This window comes from Falco naumanni, chromosome 1, assembly GCF_017639655.2.
Source record: "Falco naumanni isolate bFalNau1 chromosome 1, bFalNau1.pat, whole genome shotgun sequence".
NCBI classification, from domain to species: domain Eukaryota; kingdom Metazoa; phylum Chordata; class Aves; order Falconiformes; family Falconidae; genus Falco; species Falco naumanni.
In genome coordinates, this window is record NC_054054.1 from 60,855,372 (window position 1) to 60,875,418 (window position 20,047).

General features: G+C 35.3%; 1 protein-coding gene across 1 annotated transcript in view; it reads left to right on the forward strand.

Annotated features, from left to right (window-relative positions):
• TUSC3 (tumor suppressor candidate 3) overlaps window positions 1–20,047 on the forward strand; it is a 137,956-nt gene that overhangs the window by 35,832 nt on the left and 82,077 nt on the right. The window contains exon 2 of the mRNA XM_040596363.1: window positions 12,980–13,149. Within this exon, the coding sequence (XP_040452297.1) occupies window positions 12,980–13,149 (170 nt within the window). The remainder of the gene's footprint in view (window positions 1–12,979; window positions 13,150–20,047) is intronic.

Genomic DNA, 20,047 nt, shown 5'->3' on the forward strand with positions numbered 1-20,047 from the left:
ACCTATGAATGGATGTGTTCTTTAAAGATAGTGCAGCCTTTGACTTAAATAATTTTTCAGTGTTTATCCTTTTTGGAGTTCTTTTAAATACAAAGATAGTCTTTTTTACCTCAAAGTGTCCCTGAGATGCAAATGGTGAGGGCTTGGAGACTATACACTAGGATATATAATGTGTTCACTCAGTTCCTGCAGTGTTTTGTAGGAGTCGCAGGTTGGATGTGGACTAGGCTGAGTTTTGGCCTGAGCTGGTGCAGTTTCTGTTATGCCCTTACAACGATGGACTTGGGATCTACAGAGGACTTCAGAATATATCTGAGTGCATTTAGGTAATCAGGAACAGTGATGTCTCTTCTTCAGCTGAAAAAAACCCCACAAAAACAATTAAGGAAAGTGCTTTGCAGAATTATCCTTCTAATTACTTTCAAAGCAAATCTCTAGGATAGATCTGTGGAATGTCAAATTTTATAGTCATGCTTTCTTTCTCCTTTTATATTTTTCATTATTCTACATCAACAAACTCCTTAAAGTCAACCAGAAAAAACAAACTGCCAAGTAAATTTTTTTCTCTCCCTTTATTCTCTCTCTTTAAACTCCCTATGCTTCAAAAGTACGAGTGTTCTTTCTGTTTTCTGTAACTTTAGAGGCAGAATAATCAGTGGTCTGTAAAGGATCTGTTACAGAATTTAATCTTGACTTGTTTAACTCTTGAAATTGGCATTTACCTCTTTTTAGTGGAAGAATAATCTAGTATTTTTTTTCTGGAATATCTGCAGTTATTTTTAACCCTGATAACTCCAGACTTAGCAGATATAAGAGCTATCATTTTTATGTAGTGAGAATAGTAATGCTATTTTACATAATATTTATTTCTTTTCTACCATGTTTGTACATTGGAGGTTTAATCCTATGGGTGCTTGGGTTTATGGGTAAAACATGAACACCTGGAATTTTAAGGAAAAAATACAACTTGTATCTGTGGTAGGTAGTTAGAAGATTCACTGTCTTTGGTAATAATAGTAAGTTGTTCCACTCTAAAGATTGATAACTGTTTTTCCTGCAGCTTTTCGACTGTAATCTTTGAAATTCTTGATTTGAACGTAGACTAGTTGGTGCATTTCTTATGTCAGAAAGTACCTGATTGGCTTGTCACAGGTTAGAAATTGTTTATTGCTTATCACCACCACATCTTTCCTCTTCCATTAGTCTTTGAATTTGTTTATTATTCAGTTGCTGTGAAGAAGCAGATGAGAAATTTAATTCTGTTTTTTAGTTTCTCAGTGCACTGATCAACAAGGTAACCTTTCTTATTAATCGTAAATGTGCCGGTATGGAATAGGTACTTGAGAATCCTCTCGGTATTACCAAAGAGGCAAATCTATGACATCTGCCTATGTGAGTTTTGTTGTTGTTGTTGTTCTGAATTTTGGGAGATGAGGTAGCCGGAGTAGTCATACCCATACCCAGAATGTTTTTCAACTAGATGCTTTATGTGGCCTCTAGATAAAACTAACTGGTCATTCTGTGCTTGTCTGGAGCGCTGCATGAATAAGAACTCTGCTGATTTGTTGATTTAGGTAAAAGTCACTTAGATTCCTCTAAAATTATTTTATGTTATATACCCTCATTTTAACTGTCTGTTATATAGTAGCAAAGTAAGGTAAAGTACTGTTATATTTCTTGATGGAACAATTTAAAAACATTTTTTTTTCATTTCATATTCTTAGGGGGATCTGTCAAAATTATTTCAGTATATTTGACTGAGGTCTCATTGTTTTCCTGTTCAAGCAGTTGTATTTCTGATGACCAAACAGTGTTTACATGCCCTTTTAACAATGTCATTTCTGCCCTTTTATTCCTCTTCATGCTGGCATGTTTTCACTCATTTAGATATCCAAAGCATCTCTGATTTGTATTGTATTTACTATTTATTTTAAATTTTAAATGTTTATTGAATTAATTTGTTCTTACTAATTTTTCTTCTAACAGGACATGCTCCTGCCCCTTCCCAGTCTTCCTTTATAATCTAATTCACTGTTAACTCTTGATGCTTTTTCCATAGCTAGCAGTTCATAAGCTTCTTTTTAAAATAAAACTTGTTTTCTTTGTAGCAGTTTAGTCATCCTTCCATACTTTCAGTGACTGATAAATACAGCATCTGCATTTTAACCTGGTGTTTGAAATAACTTTGAAAACTGAAGAGAAAGAAAGTTATTTTTTAACATTACCCATGGTTTCGTTGTCTGGCTTGATCACTGGGTAATTCTTCAGTGGTAGCACAGTACTTCAGGGCTTTGACAGATTAGTCTCTGTGTGGTGATTTCACAGTGAAGAGAGCTCAGCTATCAATGGCTTTGTAGAATGTCTCTCTAGGATCCGTGTTTGCAGAGAGTGAAATCTGGATGCCATTTAAGTTTTTCAATTTTTTTGAGAGAAAATCTGGTAATACCCTGAACTGTTGTTGCTCTTTTGCCTTTTTGCCCTGTTTAAAACTGTGATTTGCTTCTAGCATTCCAACAAAGGCAAAGGAACCTTTCTTTTTCCCTAAACTTTCTAATTTTTTTATTCTTTAAAATTAATTTCCAAAGTGATTTACCTCTATGTGGTGTTACCATCATCGTTGCTATATCAACTTTGAACACAAAATCTTGTTTCATAAACATGCAGAGGAATGTGTAAGCAAGGGGTGGAAGAGGAAAGAGGAGTGGCAGTATGCTAATTTAAAAGCACTGCGTAAGAAAGGAAGGGGCTTTCCAGTAACGTAGATTTCTGAATTATTTTATCATGAAATAGGGAGCAAATACACTTTCAACAAAAAGGTAATTTTGTTGGTGTCTATGCTTATTCGAGTCACCTTTCCTATAGATTCTACTTGCTCTATAGAGTAGAACTTGCTTTGTACTCAATGAAGAACAAAAAACAGGGTGAACAACTGTTCAGTAAAGTGATGTCTTGTCCTGCACATCCTTTAAATATCATGCATTTCATCTAATGCTCTGAAATTGGAAATGTTCTCAGGAAGGGCTGAGGGAGCAGGGACTGTTTGACCTAGAGAAGGGTCAGGAGGGATCTTACTAATTTATATAAATACCTGATGGGTAAAGTGTAAAGAAGACAGAGCCAGACTCTTTTCATTGGTGCACACTGACAGGACCAGAGTCAGTGGGCACAAACTGAAACATAGGAGGTTTCATCTGAATGTCAGGAAACACTTTTTCACTATGAAGATGGCCGAGCACTGTCAAGGCTTGCCCAGACAGGTTGTGGAGTCTCTCTCCTTGGAAGTTCTAAAAAACTGTCCTGGACTACCAGCTCTAGGTGGTCCAGCTTGAGCAGGGAGCTTGGACTAGATGACCTCCAGAGCTCCCTTTCAACCTTAGCCATTCTGTGAATCTCTGAAATTTCTCTAGAGTTGTAAATGGAACCTACAACCATACTAGATAAGAAAGGCAGACTCTTTTCTTCATGTTCAGACTTGATGTTAGTATTCTGTTTGCCTGAATTGTATATAAAGAAACAACAAATTCAAGTTAATGTTGACTTTTTTTTTATTTTCTTCCAGTCTTTCTCTTATGGATACAGAAATTATTACAGGATAAAGTCTTCTGAAGAAGGGTTTTGTTTGTTTGTTTGTTTGTGTTTTTTTAAAGGATCATATTATGTAAGTTATTTGCATTTGTCCCTGGGCAGCATCTCGTTCTATATAAAATACTTGAGCTACATACTATGGTATGTAGAAAACAATTTAAGCAGCCTGATCCTGGATTACTGGGTTCTTATAGCTTGCCCTGTAGAACTATTTTTTTAAATAGATCTCTTTAAAATAAAGAGACTTATCTAAACAAAGTAATTTGCAATAAAATTGACAGGGAACAGTTGGTTATACAGCACTGTTTGGAGAAATGTTCAACTTATCTTCACAAATAGTGCTTGAGAGTAGTCAAACAAGAATATAACTCAAGAAAGAGAGACCTCGCTTTTATGTTTTCAAAGACACTTTGGACTCTAGCCTTAGGAAGTAACAGAAAAATGACATTTGGCATGGAAAAAGAGAAATGGCTTGTGTCTTTTTGTACTATTGAGCCTTTGCTTTTTAGTAGAGAAATGTCATTTCTTCAAAGGATCTAGGTAGTTTAAATAAGGCTGCCTGCTGATTTCAGCAAACACTAAAGAGGTGAAGTGAAAAGAATAGGATCAAAAGTTACTTTATTTTTTAAAATAAGCATAATATTAATAAAGTGTCCAAGAAGTCAATATTCTTTGTAACAAGGGAAGGGTACACAAAGTGTATAATAGTTCTTGAATGGCTTTCAGTAGTTAATTCTCCACTGTAAATTCAGACAGGCTGCTGAATGCTGTGAGATGAGTATTGCAGCAAGCTAATAAAAAAATCTTGGGGAATGTGTGGAAGAATTCCTGAAATTTAGAATGGCAATATAATAGCAATTAGTTTAAAAGGCTAAGCTAAGTTTAGTCTTATCTAAAACTCAGAAATATTTGAAAATGGCATGCTGAATTAGTATATTAATGACACACATGCCTTGATAATCTATAGCTGTGAGATGTGTTCCTGGATTTATAGAGTTTTTATTTGTGCAATACTAATTGTGCGTAGAATTAACTTGAAGTATCTGTTTAAAAATCATAAACTTAGCACTCTAAAATGTATGGTCATATCCAGTTCCCAGGAACATGAAGGTTCTGAATCCTGGAAAAAAATAGACAGACATTAAAAATTGGAAGGTTGATAATTTTATTGAATTTAAATACCTGTGCAGAATTAGGTATGCTTTTTAACTTTTTGGGGGATCATTTTAATATATTGCTAAGGATTTCCGCCCCCCCCCCCCCCCCCCCCCCCATCTTTTAATCAAGAACTTCTGCAATATTTTTGCTAGGTCACCCTTATCACAACCCTGAAATGTTTTCCACTGAGGATAAATGGAACTTTTAAAGCCTTTCTGTATGACAAGTACTCTTGGAATCATCCTGGTTGTCCTATATTATGCTCTCCTGAGACCAATATCCTTTCAGTGTAAAGGTGACCTAAGCAAAATGTACTTTGAGGTTTAGCTGATGCTTTTGTTGTAGCGTATTTCCTCTACTTCATAATTCATCCTTTTGATATTTCTCATTATGTTTTTAATTACTTCCATACTTACATACATTAAAAAATCCCCCAAAAACGACAGTATAGGAAAAGCCTATAGCTGTATAAGGTGTCTTACCTAGGCTTATTTATATAAGCTCAGGCAGTTTAACTTGCATTTATTTGATGCAGTACAGTAGGGATTCTCTTTCCTGAAGTGAACTGTGTCCTTGTTCACAATACTAGAATGCTACTCTGTAATTCATATTGTTGACTTGACAGATTTTATTTAAATTAGGTGAACTTTATGGATATATACCTTCATTAAAAAATAAAATCTGTGACAAACTTTGAAAATTTTGAAAAGTATTAATTACAAAAAAGATGATTTTTTTATATTTTGAAAGAAATTGCCGATTTTGGATTGTACTCCATTGAAATTGAGGACAAAATACATCCCTGTAAACCATTATGAGGGTTACTTTCTATCTTATGTTTTCTACAGTGACAAAAATATTACTGTTATAACTTTCTTGTGTGATCACAAAATGACAGCTCGGTATAATAGGAAATCACCCAGATTTTTCTTAAATTGCTAATAGAGCCACTTATGGGATAAAATAAAAAAAAAAAATACAAAACACCTCATTACTTTTAGCTCTTTGTTCATTTGTTTACTCGGCCTTAAAAGGACATTTTTAGGCTTAATACCAAAAAATGTAGGCTATTTTGCATAAAGATGAAAATCAGTGTCTGATTCCAAGAAGCAAATCCTCAGTCACAGCTAAGTAACCTGAAGTCAATGGAGCATAATATCAAGTCAGTCACAGTGTGCCAGCTTACATGGCTCCTCGATTATGTAACTTCTCAATTCCTGTAAATATGTAAATAATCTGAAAGGGAATAAAGTATCCTAAGAGATTTACATATATATATCCACACACACACACACACACACATATATATATACTCACACATATATATACACACACACACATATATATATATATTAGTGGTTAGTGATATTTACATTAACTTATGCTAGGGATTTTTTGTGGGTTTTGTTTTTGTTTTCTTTTTTTAATTTTATTAAAAAACAGCCTTTGAAAGATTATGGAAAGTTGAAGAGGAGATGAGGACAGGAAAGGAAACTTTTGCAGTACTGATGCAGCTGTTCTCCGTAGAAGAATTAGTTTGTGACCTTACAACTTTACAGAACAGAATGTATTGTACTTCTGATGCCTACGGAATCTGATGTAAATATTGTTAATTTCTGCTGTAGAAAAGTATGTTTCTGACTGGAATATCCAGATACTTAATCCTGCAGTTCTCCATTAGACATAGAGTTTCTTGTGAATCAAGAAATGACATTTAACAAAGTTCATTAGTTTGACATGACCCATGGTTTTTGTTCTTGATTTATAGAGAAGTTCAAAATAGGGAATAAATATTTTGGATAAAGCTACTGACGCTGCATGTCTTTTATATAAAGTGTACTCCTCTTCTAAGTAAAATATGTTTTAATTTTTTGCCAGGTTCCACAATAACCTAGGAGGTGTTGGAGGGAAGAGTGAAGATCTAGGCAGATCAAAGAAATTACTCTTCTTTAGCACCTTCAAGTCCATGAACCATGTGAGGTCTTGTGTAGAAGGCTTGTGCAGAAAAGTAGTCATCTATCTTCTCCCTTTTTAGTGTGTAGGGATATTATGTAAACGTACCTGAGTACATGCAAGTATTGTTTGTCAAGATTTATGAATGATAAAACTATTTTTGGATATGTTCAAGAATACTGATATATTGACAGTGTGAATTACATTTATATGCAGGCATCAGATGAACAAGGGACAACAGAGGAATGAATGACTAAATTTAAATAGGCTGTAACAACACTTTGAATGTAGATTCCACTGTCTTTCTGCCATTAATGTAATTGAGTTAATAATTACAGTGAATGCTCATCAAACATATTTTTAGAGGAGTTAACTACTATTTCTACAGCATACTGCTGAAAAGTAGTTTCTCTTTACTAGTATTATTAGTTTAAAGACTAAAAAAGTGACTGTTCAATTGGAATTTAAGCTACATACATCAGATTGAGATATTTAAGAGATACTTTACATGCCTTATCGGTGCAACCTTGTGGATTTTTTTACATTGAGTTTTGTCCTGAAATAATTACCTACAAAGCTAACATTTCTTGAGGACTTGATGCACCTAAGTGAACAAAGCAGAGTCTTTATCTGAAGAGTGATCATTCAGTCTACATTAGATGGTTTTGGTAAGATACACATACAGCAAACATGGAAGTCAGGCCACCTCATTTTTTTTTTTCCTTTGCAACATCATAATTTAAGAAATATTCAACAAAATCTGTAGTTAATTTATCTCCAGTAGCAAATGTAGGATCAAATCATTAATTAGAAATTTATTTCCTTGCTTTATATCTTTACTACAGAAACTGAGAAACTTGAACTACTGGACTGAATTTGAATTTTTCATCAGGAAAGGGGAATGACTTGGTAATAACCAATGCCTCAGCCTTACTAGGAGTCACCAGTAGATTGAGTCCCTGCCTAATTTTTTTGAGGACGTTTCCTAGTACTGGTATCTCTTCTTATGGATCTTGACTCTACCTTCTAGAGCTGAGATCTTCCATGTTCACGTCTAGCAGCATTCAGGAGGCACCATCTTACATCAGAAAGAGCTGAAACTTCTTCTGAAACCTAGGGCTTAAGTTACCCGTGTGATGTTTTTCTGACTGAAGGTAAAGTAAATGAAAGGAGGTCTAAAGAAACTTAATTCAAACTAAATTTTCAATAATGTAAACCCATCAGAAATATGTATATATGATAAAGACAACTGATAAAACTTCTGTGAGAATCAAGGAGAAACTTCCCTTTGCCATACTCCAGCTATTTTGCTGTTATGTATATTTTTCAGATCAACAAATCTGAACCAACAAGTATTTCAATCTTAGGGGTTTTTTTTGTTTGTTTTAAAAATAAGAGATTTTCTTGAAAATGTCAGTGTCATCTGTTGAATAGCAGAGCAAGCACCATTTAGGAAAATCTGGGTGGTGTTCTGGTTCTTGGGTTTTGATTTTCTTTTCTCCAGAGAGATATGGTTTTATTTGGGCCAAAAGAAATTTTGAAAATCTGGCCAAGGAAAATTAAGTCAAGTGAGGCAAAACGTGTGTATACAGGGTGGTTGTTATTGTTGTTTATGCTTTGTCTTGTAGGCACAGTGTCTTGGGAGGCTGAATAAATAAAGCTGTGCTTTGAGTAGCTAATCTGCTAGTCACAGAGCATGAAAGGGAACGCTTGTAGATGCCAAGCTCTATTGGGTTAAGCAGCAGAGAGGAGATATGGGGGATCACTGGGAAGCAATCCCTAATAGGGAATTGCTTCAGGTAGAGATGCCAGAAGGTGGGCCTGCCAGCATCTTCTGTTTCATAACTTGTCACAGTTTGTCTGCATTTTTGACAGGTGGCACAGTTGTTTTAACACATCACTAGAAACTGAGATGTATAATAGATAGGCTTTTAACTGTATTCTTTAGCTTTGTTCTCGTTTCAATGACATGGACGACTGCAAATGGAAAAATCTTTTGCTAGCCATATGAAAAAAAGCAAGATTATTTAGAATTGCTGTCCCAAGCAGCTTATTTCAGTGGGGCTTAGCGGGATTGAGGTCAAAATGCCAAGGATTCTGCCCCTACTCCAGTAACAAAAATAATTTTCATAGGTGATCTCTTTATGGAGAAATCCCTGTCCTAAATAAAGAACTGTTTTTCTTGTTGCATCAGAAAATTTCTGCATTCTGGATTTTCTCAGTTACATTTTTAGGCGTTATTTATTTTTGAAAAAATGCTCGTGCCATGTATTTTCACTTGTAACAAAATAATGCAGGAACAGCAAGTAATAATGTAGTTCTGATTGGTTTACAGAAATTAGCTTTTGTATTGTTTCCACATGTATATCATAAATGTTCTTTTATCTTGCTTGTAAGCATCAGGAAATGGAAATATATAAATGGCACATGGCTGCCTCTTCACCCATTGATTTAAATGTTCCTTATGCTTTTATCAGTAGACTGTTGTCTGTTGACCCTTTTATAGTTATTTGCACCAAGAAAACTTCAACTTTACTCTGAAAGGAAGAATTTCCCTTCTCAGATTTATGCTTGTGGGTTTGAGGTTTTTTCACTGTTTAAATTAAAACAGTCCCATTGAGTTACCAGCATAAAGCTAGTGAATGTTCAGAGGAGTTCTGTAAATAAATGAGTTTAAATAAATGTAGAGTCTTTAAACTGTTTAGACTGGAAAGGAGCAGAAGTTTAGCAGTGTAGGGCAAAAATGAGATAGTTTCTCATTTTCTGGATGTGAGTACCAGTTGTTCATGTGTCTCAGTCATCACAAGATGTGTTTTGTCCAGTGGGTCTGATTTAGTCATCCTCTCCTATTTCCGGCTTTTCTCTGGCAGAAGTTTCCCCAGGGGGTGGAAAGAGGCCAGTTAATAAAATTTTGTAAATGTCTAGAATCCTAATGGGGATTCACTTCGGCAGTTTTATGTATGATTTGTACAGTTTGATGGTAAAAGAAAAGTACTGGAGGACACATTCGGTTTCAGTACCTTCACGGCAAGAATAATTTGGGATATATCATTGTCTTTTCCTAGGTGTTAATAGATTATTATTTTCATTATTATTCCATCAGGGTAATAGGGAAAATTCTGCCTTTTGTTTCTAAATGTTTTCTGTCAGTTTGTTTTTTTCACTTTTCAACACTGTTCTTTTACGTGGGAGAAAGTTTTTGACTGGAGGTAGAGCTCATAGTCACACCTTGTATTCAGCAATCTGTTTTTCTTTTTTGTATGAAAAGTGATTGCCTTTTTGACCCAAAGCTGAAGTAGGCAGTTGGAATGTTGAAATTTTCCATATTTCCTGAACATAGATATTCAGCTTTAAAGCAAAATGCATATCTAAAATGGAAAGTCATTTAACATTAGATTTATTTCTTGAACTTCATTATTAAGTGAGATGAGGAAAAGGTTGATAAATTACTCGGCAGCATACATTGTATGAATGTTTACAACAAAACAATATCAGACCTTCATCTATCTGTAAAGTGTTATGAATCAGAAAGCCATAAAATATAGGCTGTTCCACAGACTTCATTGCAAATTCTAGAGCTGTCAGTCCCAAGATCTCTTCTATCAATTACTTTGCAAAAGGAGACTTTCTGGAATAAAGTGGACTAAAAAGTAGTAGGATATCTAAGTGCAGCCAGTTACCGAAGGGAAATCTGGCCTATAGCAGAATGTTTCATTCATCAAGCTACGCAATGATAACTTTCTATTTGAAAAAAGTACATTCTTAAGAATCTAGCAAAGCAGGTAATAAAATTGTACCTAGTGACTTTATACTCCTGAAGTACTACTTAGTTACCTAAGTAAACATGTTACTTAGTTACCTTAGTAAACATGTTAGGTTAGTTACTTGCTTGTTACCTAGTGCATTTAGAAAAAGCAAAACAAAACATACAAGTGGTTGAGAACATTATGGTGAATCTCACCATATTGCACAAGAGCTATGTGAAGGTGGTGTTATACATGGTTGAATCTGAAGGAATCAAGACAATTATTTATTGGCCACGTCTTCCAAGTAAAACTTTGTATAGGACTTCTCTGAGTAAGACTCTTCTGGTATCACTGATGATTTTGTAGAAACAAATTATATAACAGTAATAGAGCTGGGTTCCCCCCCCCCCCCCCCCCCCCCCCCCCCCCCGTTTTTTTTCCTGTCAGGATCATGCTTTTGCTTTAGCACCCTTAACAATACTTCATAGGTTTCTGTTTCTTTTCTCTGCATAAGACCTATTCTGAAAAGTCTTTGGTCTTTTGTACCAAGTAGGATGTTGTGTATCCTTCCTGTGCTAATTTAAAATTAATGTATCTTTATCAGTTTTCTTTGTTTTATCTTTTTGCTTCAGCTATTAAAGCTTTTGGAAATATGAATACACATCACTTTTTGGCCCCTTATGTTTCATTATGCATTACCAGGTGGAGTGCCTCTTGCAAAACTAGTGAATCTTTTGAAATGAACAGAAAGATTTAATCCAGGTACTGCTAATCCAAGGAAATTTTACAAATGCATAGGTTTCATTTTTATGTGATCTGCTTTATGGTTTGTTTTAAAGAACAGAACTTACAAAATATCTTTTTTAAAGTAAAACTACCAAAAAATAGGGCTTTTTGCAGAAGAAAAGCTGTATTGATTGATTCATTGGTATTCTCTTGACAGACAGAATTGTAGTCTCCTCTTTACTTTCGTGATTGCAAATCTCAGCTAAATTCTTAGAATAGTAATGAAAACCTAAAAGGGTTTTTTTGTTATTATTTAAAGGCTTTATACGGTCAAATAAATGTGAAATGTGGCTGTTTCAGAACTGTTCATGATTTACACTGATCAAAGCTTCTTCTTGACTCAGAACTTATGACAATGAGCTGTGCCTTATTAGGAGATCCAAGGGACGTCATCTGCTAATTTTTAAGATGGAAGATCTGACAGGCAAAATGGAATTTTCCTTTATCCTTCTATTTCATTCCTCCTTTCCCTTCACATACCTATCTTTACTCTTATTTATAGCCTTACTGATTTGTCAAAATGTTACATTTTTTTTTTCTTTAAAAAACCCAAACTCCTAGAAAAGCTACCTTGTCTCCTTGCTCAGTGGTTCCTGCACAGTATCTGAGTTTTATCCTCACCTTATGTGTCTTGATCCCTTTTTCTCAGAGCTTTCCCATTTCATTATATTTTGTTAAGATGGCTTATTCTTCTCTTCCACAGCAGACCCTCATCAGTTTGTATACCCTTTCACTAACTCGTGTATTTTGTACGAGTTCTCACACCTTCCTGTTTTCTGAACTTAGTTTCTCTTTTGTTTGGTGCTTCCTCTTCACTTTCTGTCTCCATTTCTGTCTGTCCCCCTTTCTGTCCTTCCCACCTTCTTTCAGCACTCAGCAACTTCACTGAACCTACATAACTCAGGAGACTAAAAAGTCTCTGCTGAGCATGTGTGACGTCAGGCTTACTTGATAAAAAAAAAAACAACAACAACAAACTAAATAGATTTTCATAGGAATGTTAGTTAATGTATTTAACTTGAGGGCCATCTGCTAATATGTCTCATAGCCTGATTCTAAATGCTTCATATGATGGAATGCTTTCATGCAAAAGAAAAGCCACACACAAGCAATTTTTGGTCTTTCTTATATACTTCAGTCAAAATATTTTGGGCATCTCAACCTTGAAAGCAACTAAAAGTGTTGATCTCATAATGGAAAGTGCCTAGATGGGTTCATAAGACAGTGCACTCTGGTCTGTAGCAAAATAAAAAACTCACATTAATTTAAATTCAATATGATACATATTTGTAAGGAAATTGTGAAGGTAATAACTATTTTTCTTTGTAGCTATGTTTTTCTTTGGTCTTAATATCTGAGTGACTGTTAGTATACTGCTATGATTTTTACTAACAATAAATATAATGCTGCATTTTCTAAAATTTTCAAATTTTACTGAAAGTTAAATGATTGCTGTACTTGTATCTTGTATTTAGATAATCAGCCTTACCCCACTCATTTGCCTTTGGTAGCAACCTGTTTATTTCATTATATGTATCCTTTCTAAGACCACTTTGGGTTATTTTTTTTTTTTTTTTAAGTACTTAAAATCTACTTGTCTACGTAGAAGACTAAGTTGTGCTATAAGCTATATGGAGGTGCCCCCAATCTGCTTAAGTCCATAGGTGCTGTGTGCATGCAAAGGCAGAATATGTGTACGAAGTCCTTGAAGTTTAAGCTTAAACATTGTTCATCCTTGTCCTCAATTACAGAATCTTTTGGCTGAGAAGGTGGAACAGCTGATGGAGTGGAGCTCAAGGCGCTCGGTCATCCGCATGAATGGAGACAAATTCCGAAGATTTGTGAAGGCTCCACCTCGTAACTATTCTGTGATAGTGATGTTCACTGCTCTCCAGCCGCAGCGGCAGTGCTCTGTCTGCAGGTAATCTATACCTTAGTGATCTTTTTCACCTTCCTCACCACAGTTTTCAAGTGTACATTTTAATCAATGCGCAGTACACTGAGTAGGATTGGTCTTTGCGTGGGATAGATGCTTACTATTTAACAGGCTCATGTGTTTGGTCACAGCGTTTCTTCAACTGCCTTTTAATCTATATGTCAAATTTTAGTCTTCCTAGTTTGGGTTTTTATTAAATTACAGTTGAATAAAATATACACAACTGAGGAAGACTTTCTCTTTAAGAAATCTGCTGTATTTTGTTATCAGTTGACCCTGATCTTTCCAAAGACGTTTTGTGTCAGAAGTGATTCGTTACCATTTAATAATATGACATTTCACTGATTTCTTCATTTAAGAGGTGTCCAAGGTTCTGATAAAGAAGTGAATTACCCTGTAATTTCACAGCTTTGGATAGTTCCTACATGCAAGCATATTTTTCTGTGAGGACATGCTTATTGTGGAATACTGTCTGGCACTGCACTTTGTTATGTTTTTGTGGCTCCTTTTAGAATATGTATTAAAGTGGCTCTGGTATTCTAAGTTCAAGGTCTTTCTCTGTAAGTTCCTAGCTCAATAAGTTAATCCAAAATTGACTGTTATAGACATGGAAATTGGGCCAAGGGACTGAAAGGTAGTCATGAACTGAATTACCTTAGTAAATCAGAAAGTGCATTAATAAAACCTTCTTCAGTCAAAATATGCATTTGCATTAGAAATTGTGTTTAGTAATAGATTGGATTATTCTGCAGGGAGTTCTAAACAGTATTTAAATAGGCAGCAAAACACTTCATAGAGCTATGTAATACATAAGCTTTATATGAAGAAATGCCATTTCTTGGTTTAAAATAGGTGCACTTTGAAGTTGGGATATATAGCAGCTTGTTATGTTTCTTAGGTGTTGGAATGCGACATTTACAATAGAAACTAACTTGTGTACCTGTATTCATATACAGGTTTTATTACATTTTTTAAATAGATTAATTTTAAGTCATTGAAGTCAGCTGGTCAGTTTTGAAGGCAAGTATATAAATTGCATTCCCAAGAGTTCACCCCTCTACATCTGAACTGTGAAAGACTAGGTACAGATAGTTTCAAACATCCTTAAGTCAAAGGATTTTTTTCTTTAAAACTTGCAGCACTTTGTTGCTGTTATTTCTTCTTTGTGTTGCTAGAGTTTAACTTTTGGAGATGAAATAGGAGTTGAAAGTTTACCGTATTGTTTTAAATCATTCCTTATTTTCCTACCCAGTAGATAAAAGTACAGGAGATGCACTAAGTTCAGGTTTACAAGGGTCAGTGTATTCGTTGTTATAATGGCCATCACAAATTCTTTGCCTGTGTTATATACAGCTCTTTTGTGGAACATCTGAAAACAACATATATATTGCCATTATTAAGGGAGTTAATATTTTCGTGCAAATGTATGTTTTTTAAGGAAGTTAATTTTGCTTACAACTATTTATTGTTTCCTGTATTGAAAAAGAGCTTATAGCCTTTGTCCTGTAATATGCCAGGCTAGCCATTCATGTACAGAAACGACTCAAAATCTTTAAGCATAAAATGAAGGGAAAAAATCAACATACTACTATCAGTTGGGTTTGTTTAAATAAATGTGAAGTTGTGATCCATTATTTCATGTGAAACAAAATGAGTTTAATGATGTTGATCATATTGCCCATAAAACCATTATCAGGAAAATTGACATTTTCAAATCAATGGCCAATTAATGGACAGGAGCACTGAAAGGATATACAGAACTGAAATGCATGCATTACTTTATAGTTAGCTATTCACTAGCCAATTTGCCTAAAGGAAAAGTGGATTTTTAGCTTAATCTGTAATGTTCTCTCCGGATGCTTTTGTCCAAGATTTAAGAAAACTGTTACTCATCAAAATATTTTCAGAAAATTGCATGGGAAAAAAAATCGTATTTCAAATAGCAAAAAGCACTTAGACTGAAATCTTTGACTTTGAATAACTGTCACAAAAATCACTACTTATTTTTTTCCCCTAAAAACTGAGCCTGCTTAGTTTATACACCACAGGATTATCTAAAAAAAATGGTGTTGTCTTTTCCCTTTGTTGACTAGATTTGACATTTCAGTATCTTATCTCTTCTAAATGTCCAGTTTATAAAGAACAGGATGCAGTATTTTCAAAAGGGAAAACAAAATAAGTTTGTGTGCTGCTGTTGCATAGAGCTACATCAAATACTAAGCATGAAAAACACATCATTATACAAAAGAAGATAAATAACAGGATGAGGAACAGTGGTAGGAAAAGTGGTCCACTTCTGGAGAAGAGCAGTGAAAGCTGATTGTCATTAGAGCAGGCCATTGCAGCTTTACACATCTGAGGCCAGAACAGATCATGTGTGCCCTCTCTTGTTAAAATAAATTACATTAATTTTGTATCTGATTTTGGATTTCATTATATTTAGAATGTTTATTGTAAAAATGAGCCCCTGCTTATAATAAAATCAGTATGACTTTTCTGGCAGTGTTTTGAATGATTGTGCCAACGAAGAGAGGTAGCTTCTTACATTCAGAAAGTTAATGTCACTTTTAGCACTCTTCAAAGTGAATGCAGAGTCTGGAGATCCAAATTCTCTACCAGATTAAGGACTATTGTGCCTGTCCATGGCTCAAAAGTGCTGTAGTTTGGGTATTTTTTAGAAGGTATGAATGAAAGATATTTTGCCCCCACCCCCATCCTTTTAATGCTGGAGAAGTTCCAAATTTTGGATAAAACTTGGCTGAGGTTATCTTAGCCAAGTCTTAAAAGTCTTTCCTATCCATATAGCAAGGACATACATGTGGAAAGCTGACCAAATCTGTCTCAGAGAATCCAAGGCTTTTCTATGCACAGCAAGGAGGATATTGTAACATCAATCACATAAATCACTTAACAGCTATGATTTGTGAAAGTATATGGAAATAATACCAACTTATTCCTAAAGTGCTACATACAAAGAAGTCCCTGGGACTCCATATGAAACTTTTGTATGTAAAATATATCTTTTCATCCAAAGGAGATGATCTTTTTTCAGTAAAACCAAAGCATATTGTGTGTTTTTATAGGTACTTCTAGCAAAAGTTATTCAACGTACGATCTTTTTTCCCAGTGGAATGAGAAGAGTTTCTTTGTCATTGCAGGAGGTGGATACATGATCTTACCTATCATCTTGAGAAACATAAATTAGAAAAACTTTTTGAATGCTTTGTTTGCGAATATTTTGAAACTTCCATGTTCATCCAGTGCTAGGCTAGTTTGTTCCTGTTATACATCATATTGTTGTATTTAATGCTTTCCCTTTACTTAATTTTGCTTGATTTGCTTCTAATTTTTGACATTCCTTTTTAATATATACTTTTAAAAGTTAGAATCTTATGTCTACATTACTGACTGGAATTTATTCTATGCCCAAAACCAATTAGGTTGATTTATAAGTAAGTGTTTCTAAAAGACAGCTACCAGTTTGTTATCTTTGAGACAGAGATTGTTTCTATATTCATCTTAATGAAATTTTTTTCACAAACTGTAGACTGGAAAATACATCTGTGGGCTATCTGAATCAATCCAGTCCTAACACATGAAGGCTTCTGTTACATGTTAGTAGTGCCTCTAGTCGTGCCTCTAGTCATGCCTCTAGAGTTTTTTCAAGGAAATTCTGTCTTTATCCTAAAGCAGAATTTGGAATACAACATTTCCATCTAGCTTTCTGGACAAGGAAGTTTCACTTTTCTGGTCCAAAAAGCTATTGGAAGCCATATGATGTCTTAATAGCTGTGTAAGTGGTAGCATAAATGTCAGTTTTCCTGTTGACCCTTGTTTAGGTTAAATAGACATAATTGGTATTGGGAGGTGAATTAACCATAACAGATCAGATTTCTCTACGTGCTCTTGAATGTGAAGTCATTGGTGAGGTGGAATGTGTTTCTAACAGTTGAAGGTGTGGGGTTTTTTCCACGTGCATTTGGAGACATAGTTAGCCTTGATTGGCTTTAGACCAAGAATAGTACTAACATGTATACACTCTGCAACAGCACACTGGAAACGGATACCGAAGGGGCCTTTGATGCACTGAGATGATGAATCAGTTTGGATTTTTAGGGGGGTAGATGAACAGTGAGAAATAATCTAACTCTAAGCAGTGGCTCCTCAGAATAAGACCAGCTTCCCTTTTCCCTTTGTGCTTAGGTATTCACTCAACTAGATAGTTTCTCTCTGTTATCCACATCAGTCACACTATTGGAAAAAATTATTTGTGTATGTAAGAAGGAGAACAAAAGAACAGTCACTGACAACAGCATCTTCACACAGATGAAGAGGCTGTTTCTCAGCCTGTACATTCTATTGCATCTAGGAAAACATTAACTACTAGCCTGACTTGAATCCATTTTTGGGTGAAATCCTCTCCCAACTTCTCTGCTTCTCATCTTCTTACCTCTGGCAGTCTGTTCTCCCATTTTATTATCACTACATTTTTCCCAAAGGCATCGGCACCATGTTACCAACCAAACTTCAACGACCCTCCCCATTCGGCTTGATTGAGTATTAGTGCTTTGATTTTCAGCTGCACATGGGCTTTAGCTCTAGCCTGCTGAAACCTTCACTGTACTGACTGTTCTCCGCATGCTTCTTTGTTATCATTAACTCATTGGTTTTTGTTTGTTGCTGTACCATCTAATCAGTGTGTAAGCAAATTATATGAGATCTGTTATTTTACTTTCTAAGCACTGCTTCTCTCTCTTCTCACTGGTGGAAGCAACCATTCTGCTTTGCATACAGATGCTTATCAGAGATATCTTCTTTATTGTCAAACAGTTCACATTATTGTCTGGTTCATTTTTCAAACTCATTGCTGGGGTGTTTTCATTTAGGAAGGGTTATCTGGGTCAGAGAAATTAAACTGGTCACTTGAGTCTCTTTTTTTCCCCCTAGAGTTGAAGCCTGTCAACAAAAAAATGTATATTTTGTTTGATTGTTTTTTTTCCTTAGTGTTCCTTGAAAAGACCAAAGCAGTGTCAGAGGCTAGATACTGAGTTTCAGTGAATAGGGTTTATTTTGACCTGTGCCACTAGTTTCTTATGAGATAATGATAAAAACATGTAAATTAGACAAGTACATCTCTGAACTTCAAGCTACCAGAAACAAATGGATTTTGTTTTGCATAGTTTCTAATATGCTTGTTTATACCTCTGAATTCCCAAATGTTTCTTTTAAAGATGTAGCTGAGCCTGTTTGAATCATTGCAAATCAAGATTAAAACCTAGAATTAGCATCATAAATGATCAGGTCGACTATGGTAATGGCAGGTGACCATTTGTGGAGACAAACTTGTAAACTGCACAAACTGAAAACTATGTTGTTTCAGTCCTGAATGATTTTTAATAGTACTTTATTGTGGAAGTAACAAACCTGCTTCCAGATTCTTGGAAAACACAGTTTTGCAAAGACAGTATTTATGAAGAAGAAGTTAGAGATGGCTGGTAATGCAGAGGAGTTTGTATAGCCTGTAATTTTCTTCACCCTCATGTTGGACCAGACTATTGCATTTTTAAAAGTGTCAGAAGTTTCATTATATTGAAAGTAGCACTGATTACTCACATTAGCTGAAGTTGTGTGTCTGTCTGTAAATACATATGTGTGTGTTAATATACATATAAAGTATATACATAAAATATATATGTAGGACGTGAGGGAGAGAGGTCAATTTTGCATGTGTGGCACATGTTTTCTAAAGACTTTTGTTTCTTTGAGTGACAAGGATGAATTCTGTCAGAAGTTAATGGTTTTAATGGAACAAGCTTGTAGTTACTGCAGAAAGCCTGCTGCAGAATGAGCTCAAAGTCAACTGCTTAAGCTGTCCCTCCTATATTTCTTTACAGGATTATATAAAAGGTAAGTAATAATTCAACATATAATTTGTGTATTTTTGAGCTTAATGTAGTATGTATTTCATAAAGGGCTATGAGTGTAGCTGCCTTCTGCTGTTGACTCACAATGTGTGGAAGGAAATGACAAAATATATGAGAGAAGAGATTCCACATAATTTTATTAACATCTACCCTATCAATGAGACCTCCAAGAGGAGGATTTTTTAATCGAGAGAGGAATTCTGTTATTTTCCTTGTTCAACAAAATATCTGAGAAAACTCTTTTCAAGCAGCTGATCAAAGAGTAGGTCAACAGCAAAAAGAATTCTGACAGTCAAGGAGGTGTCATCAGAAGGAAGAAACAGGATCCTCTGCCTTTCGGCTTTTTGCTGATTGATCAAGAGCAGGTAGTGAGAAAATCATTGACGGGTCTCTTAACTGTACTGAGAGGGAATTATCTTTTGAACTTTTGTTCAAAGAAGGAACAGGAAATGAGGAAATGTGGAAAGAGCTGTTGAAAGTTCTGCAATTGCTTTTTCAGTGCACTTCAGGATCCTGATAGAAGTATTGATGAGTTCTGTTTTACAAGGCAGTAATTTTACACTTGGATCATAAGAGACTTCTCTCCTGGTTTTGGCTGGGCTAGACTTAATTTTCTTCTTAGTAGCTGGTGCATGCTGTGGTTTGGATTTGGTGTGAGAACAATGCTGATAGCAGCAACTAAAACCATCAGTATGCTAGGTGGTGTACTAAGTCAAGGACTTTTCAGTTTCTCAGCCTTGTGGGGAGGCTGGAGGGGCACAAGAAATTGGGAAGGGACACAGCCAGGACAGCTGACCTGAGCTAGCCAAAGAGGTATTCCATACCATGGGATGTCATAATGGGGGGTTGGCCAAGGCCAAGGGTTGCTGCTCCGGGACTGGCTGGGCATCAGTCCACGGGTGGTGAGCAGCTGTGTTGTGCATCACTGGTTTTCTTTTCTCCTTTCTCTTTGGATCTCA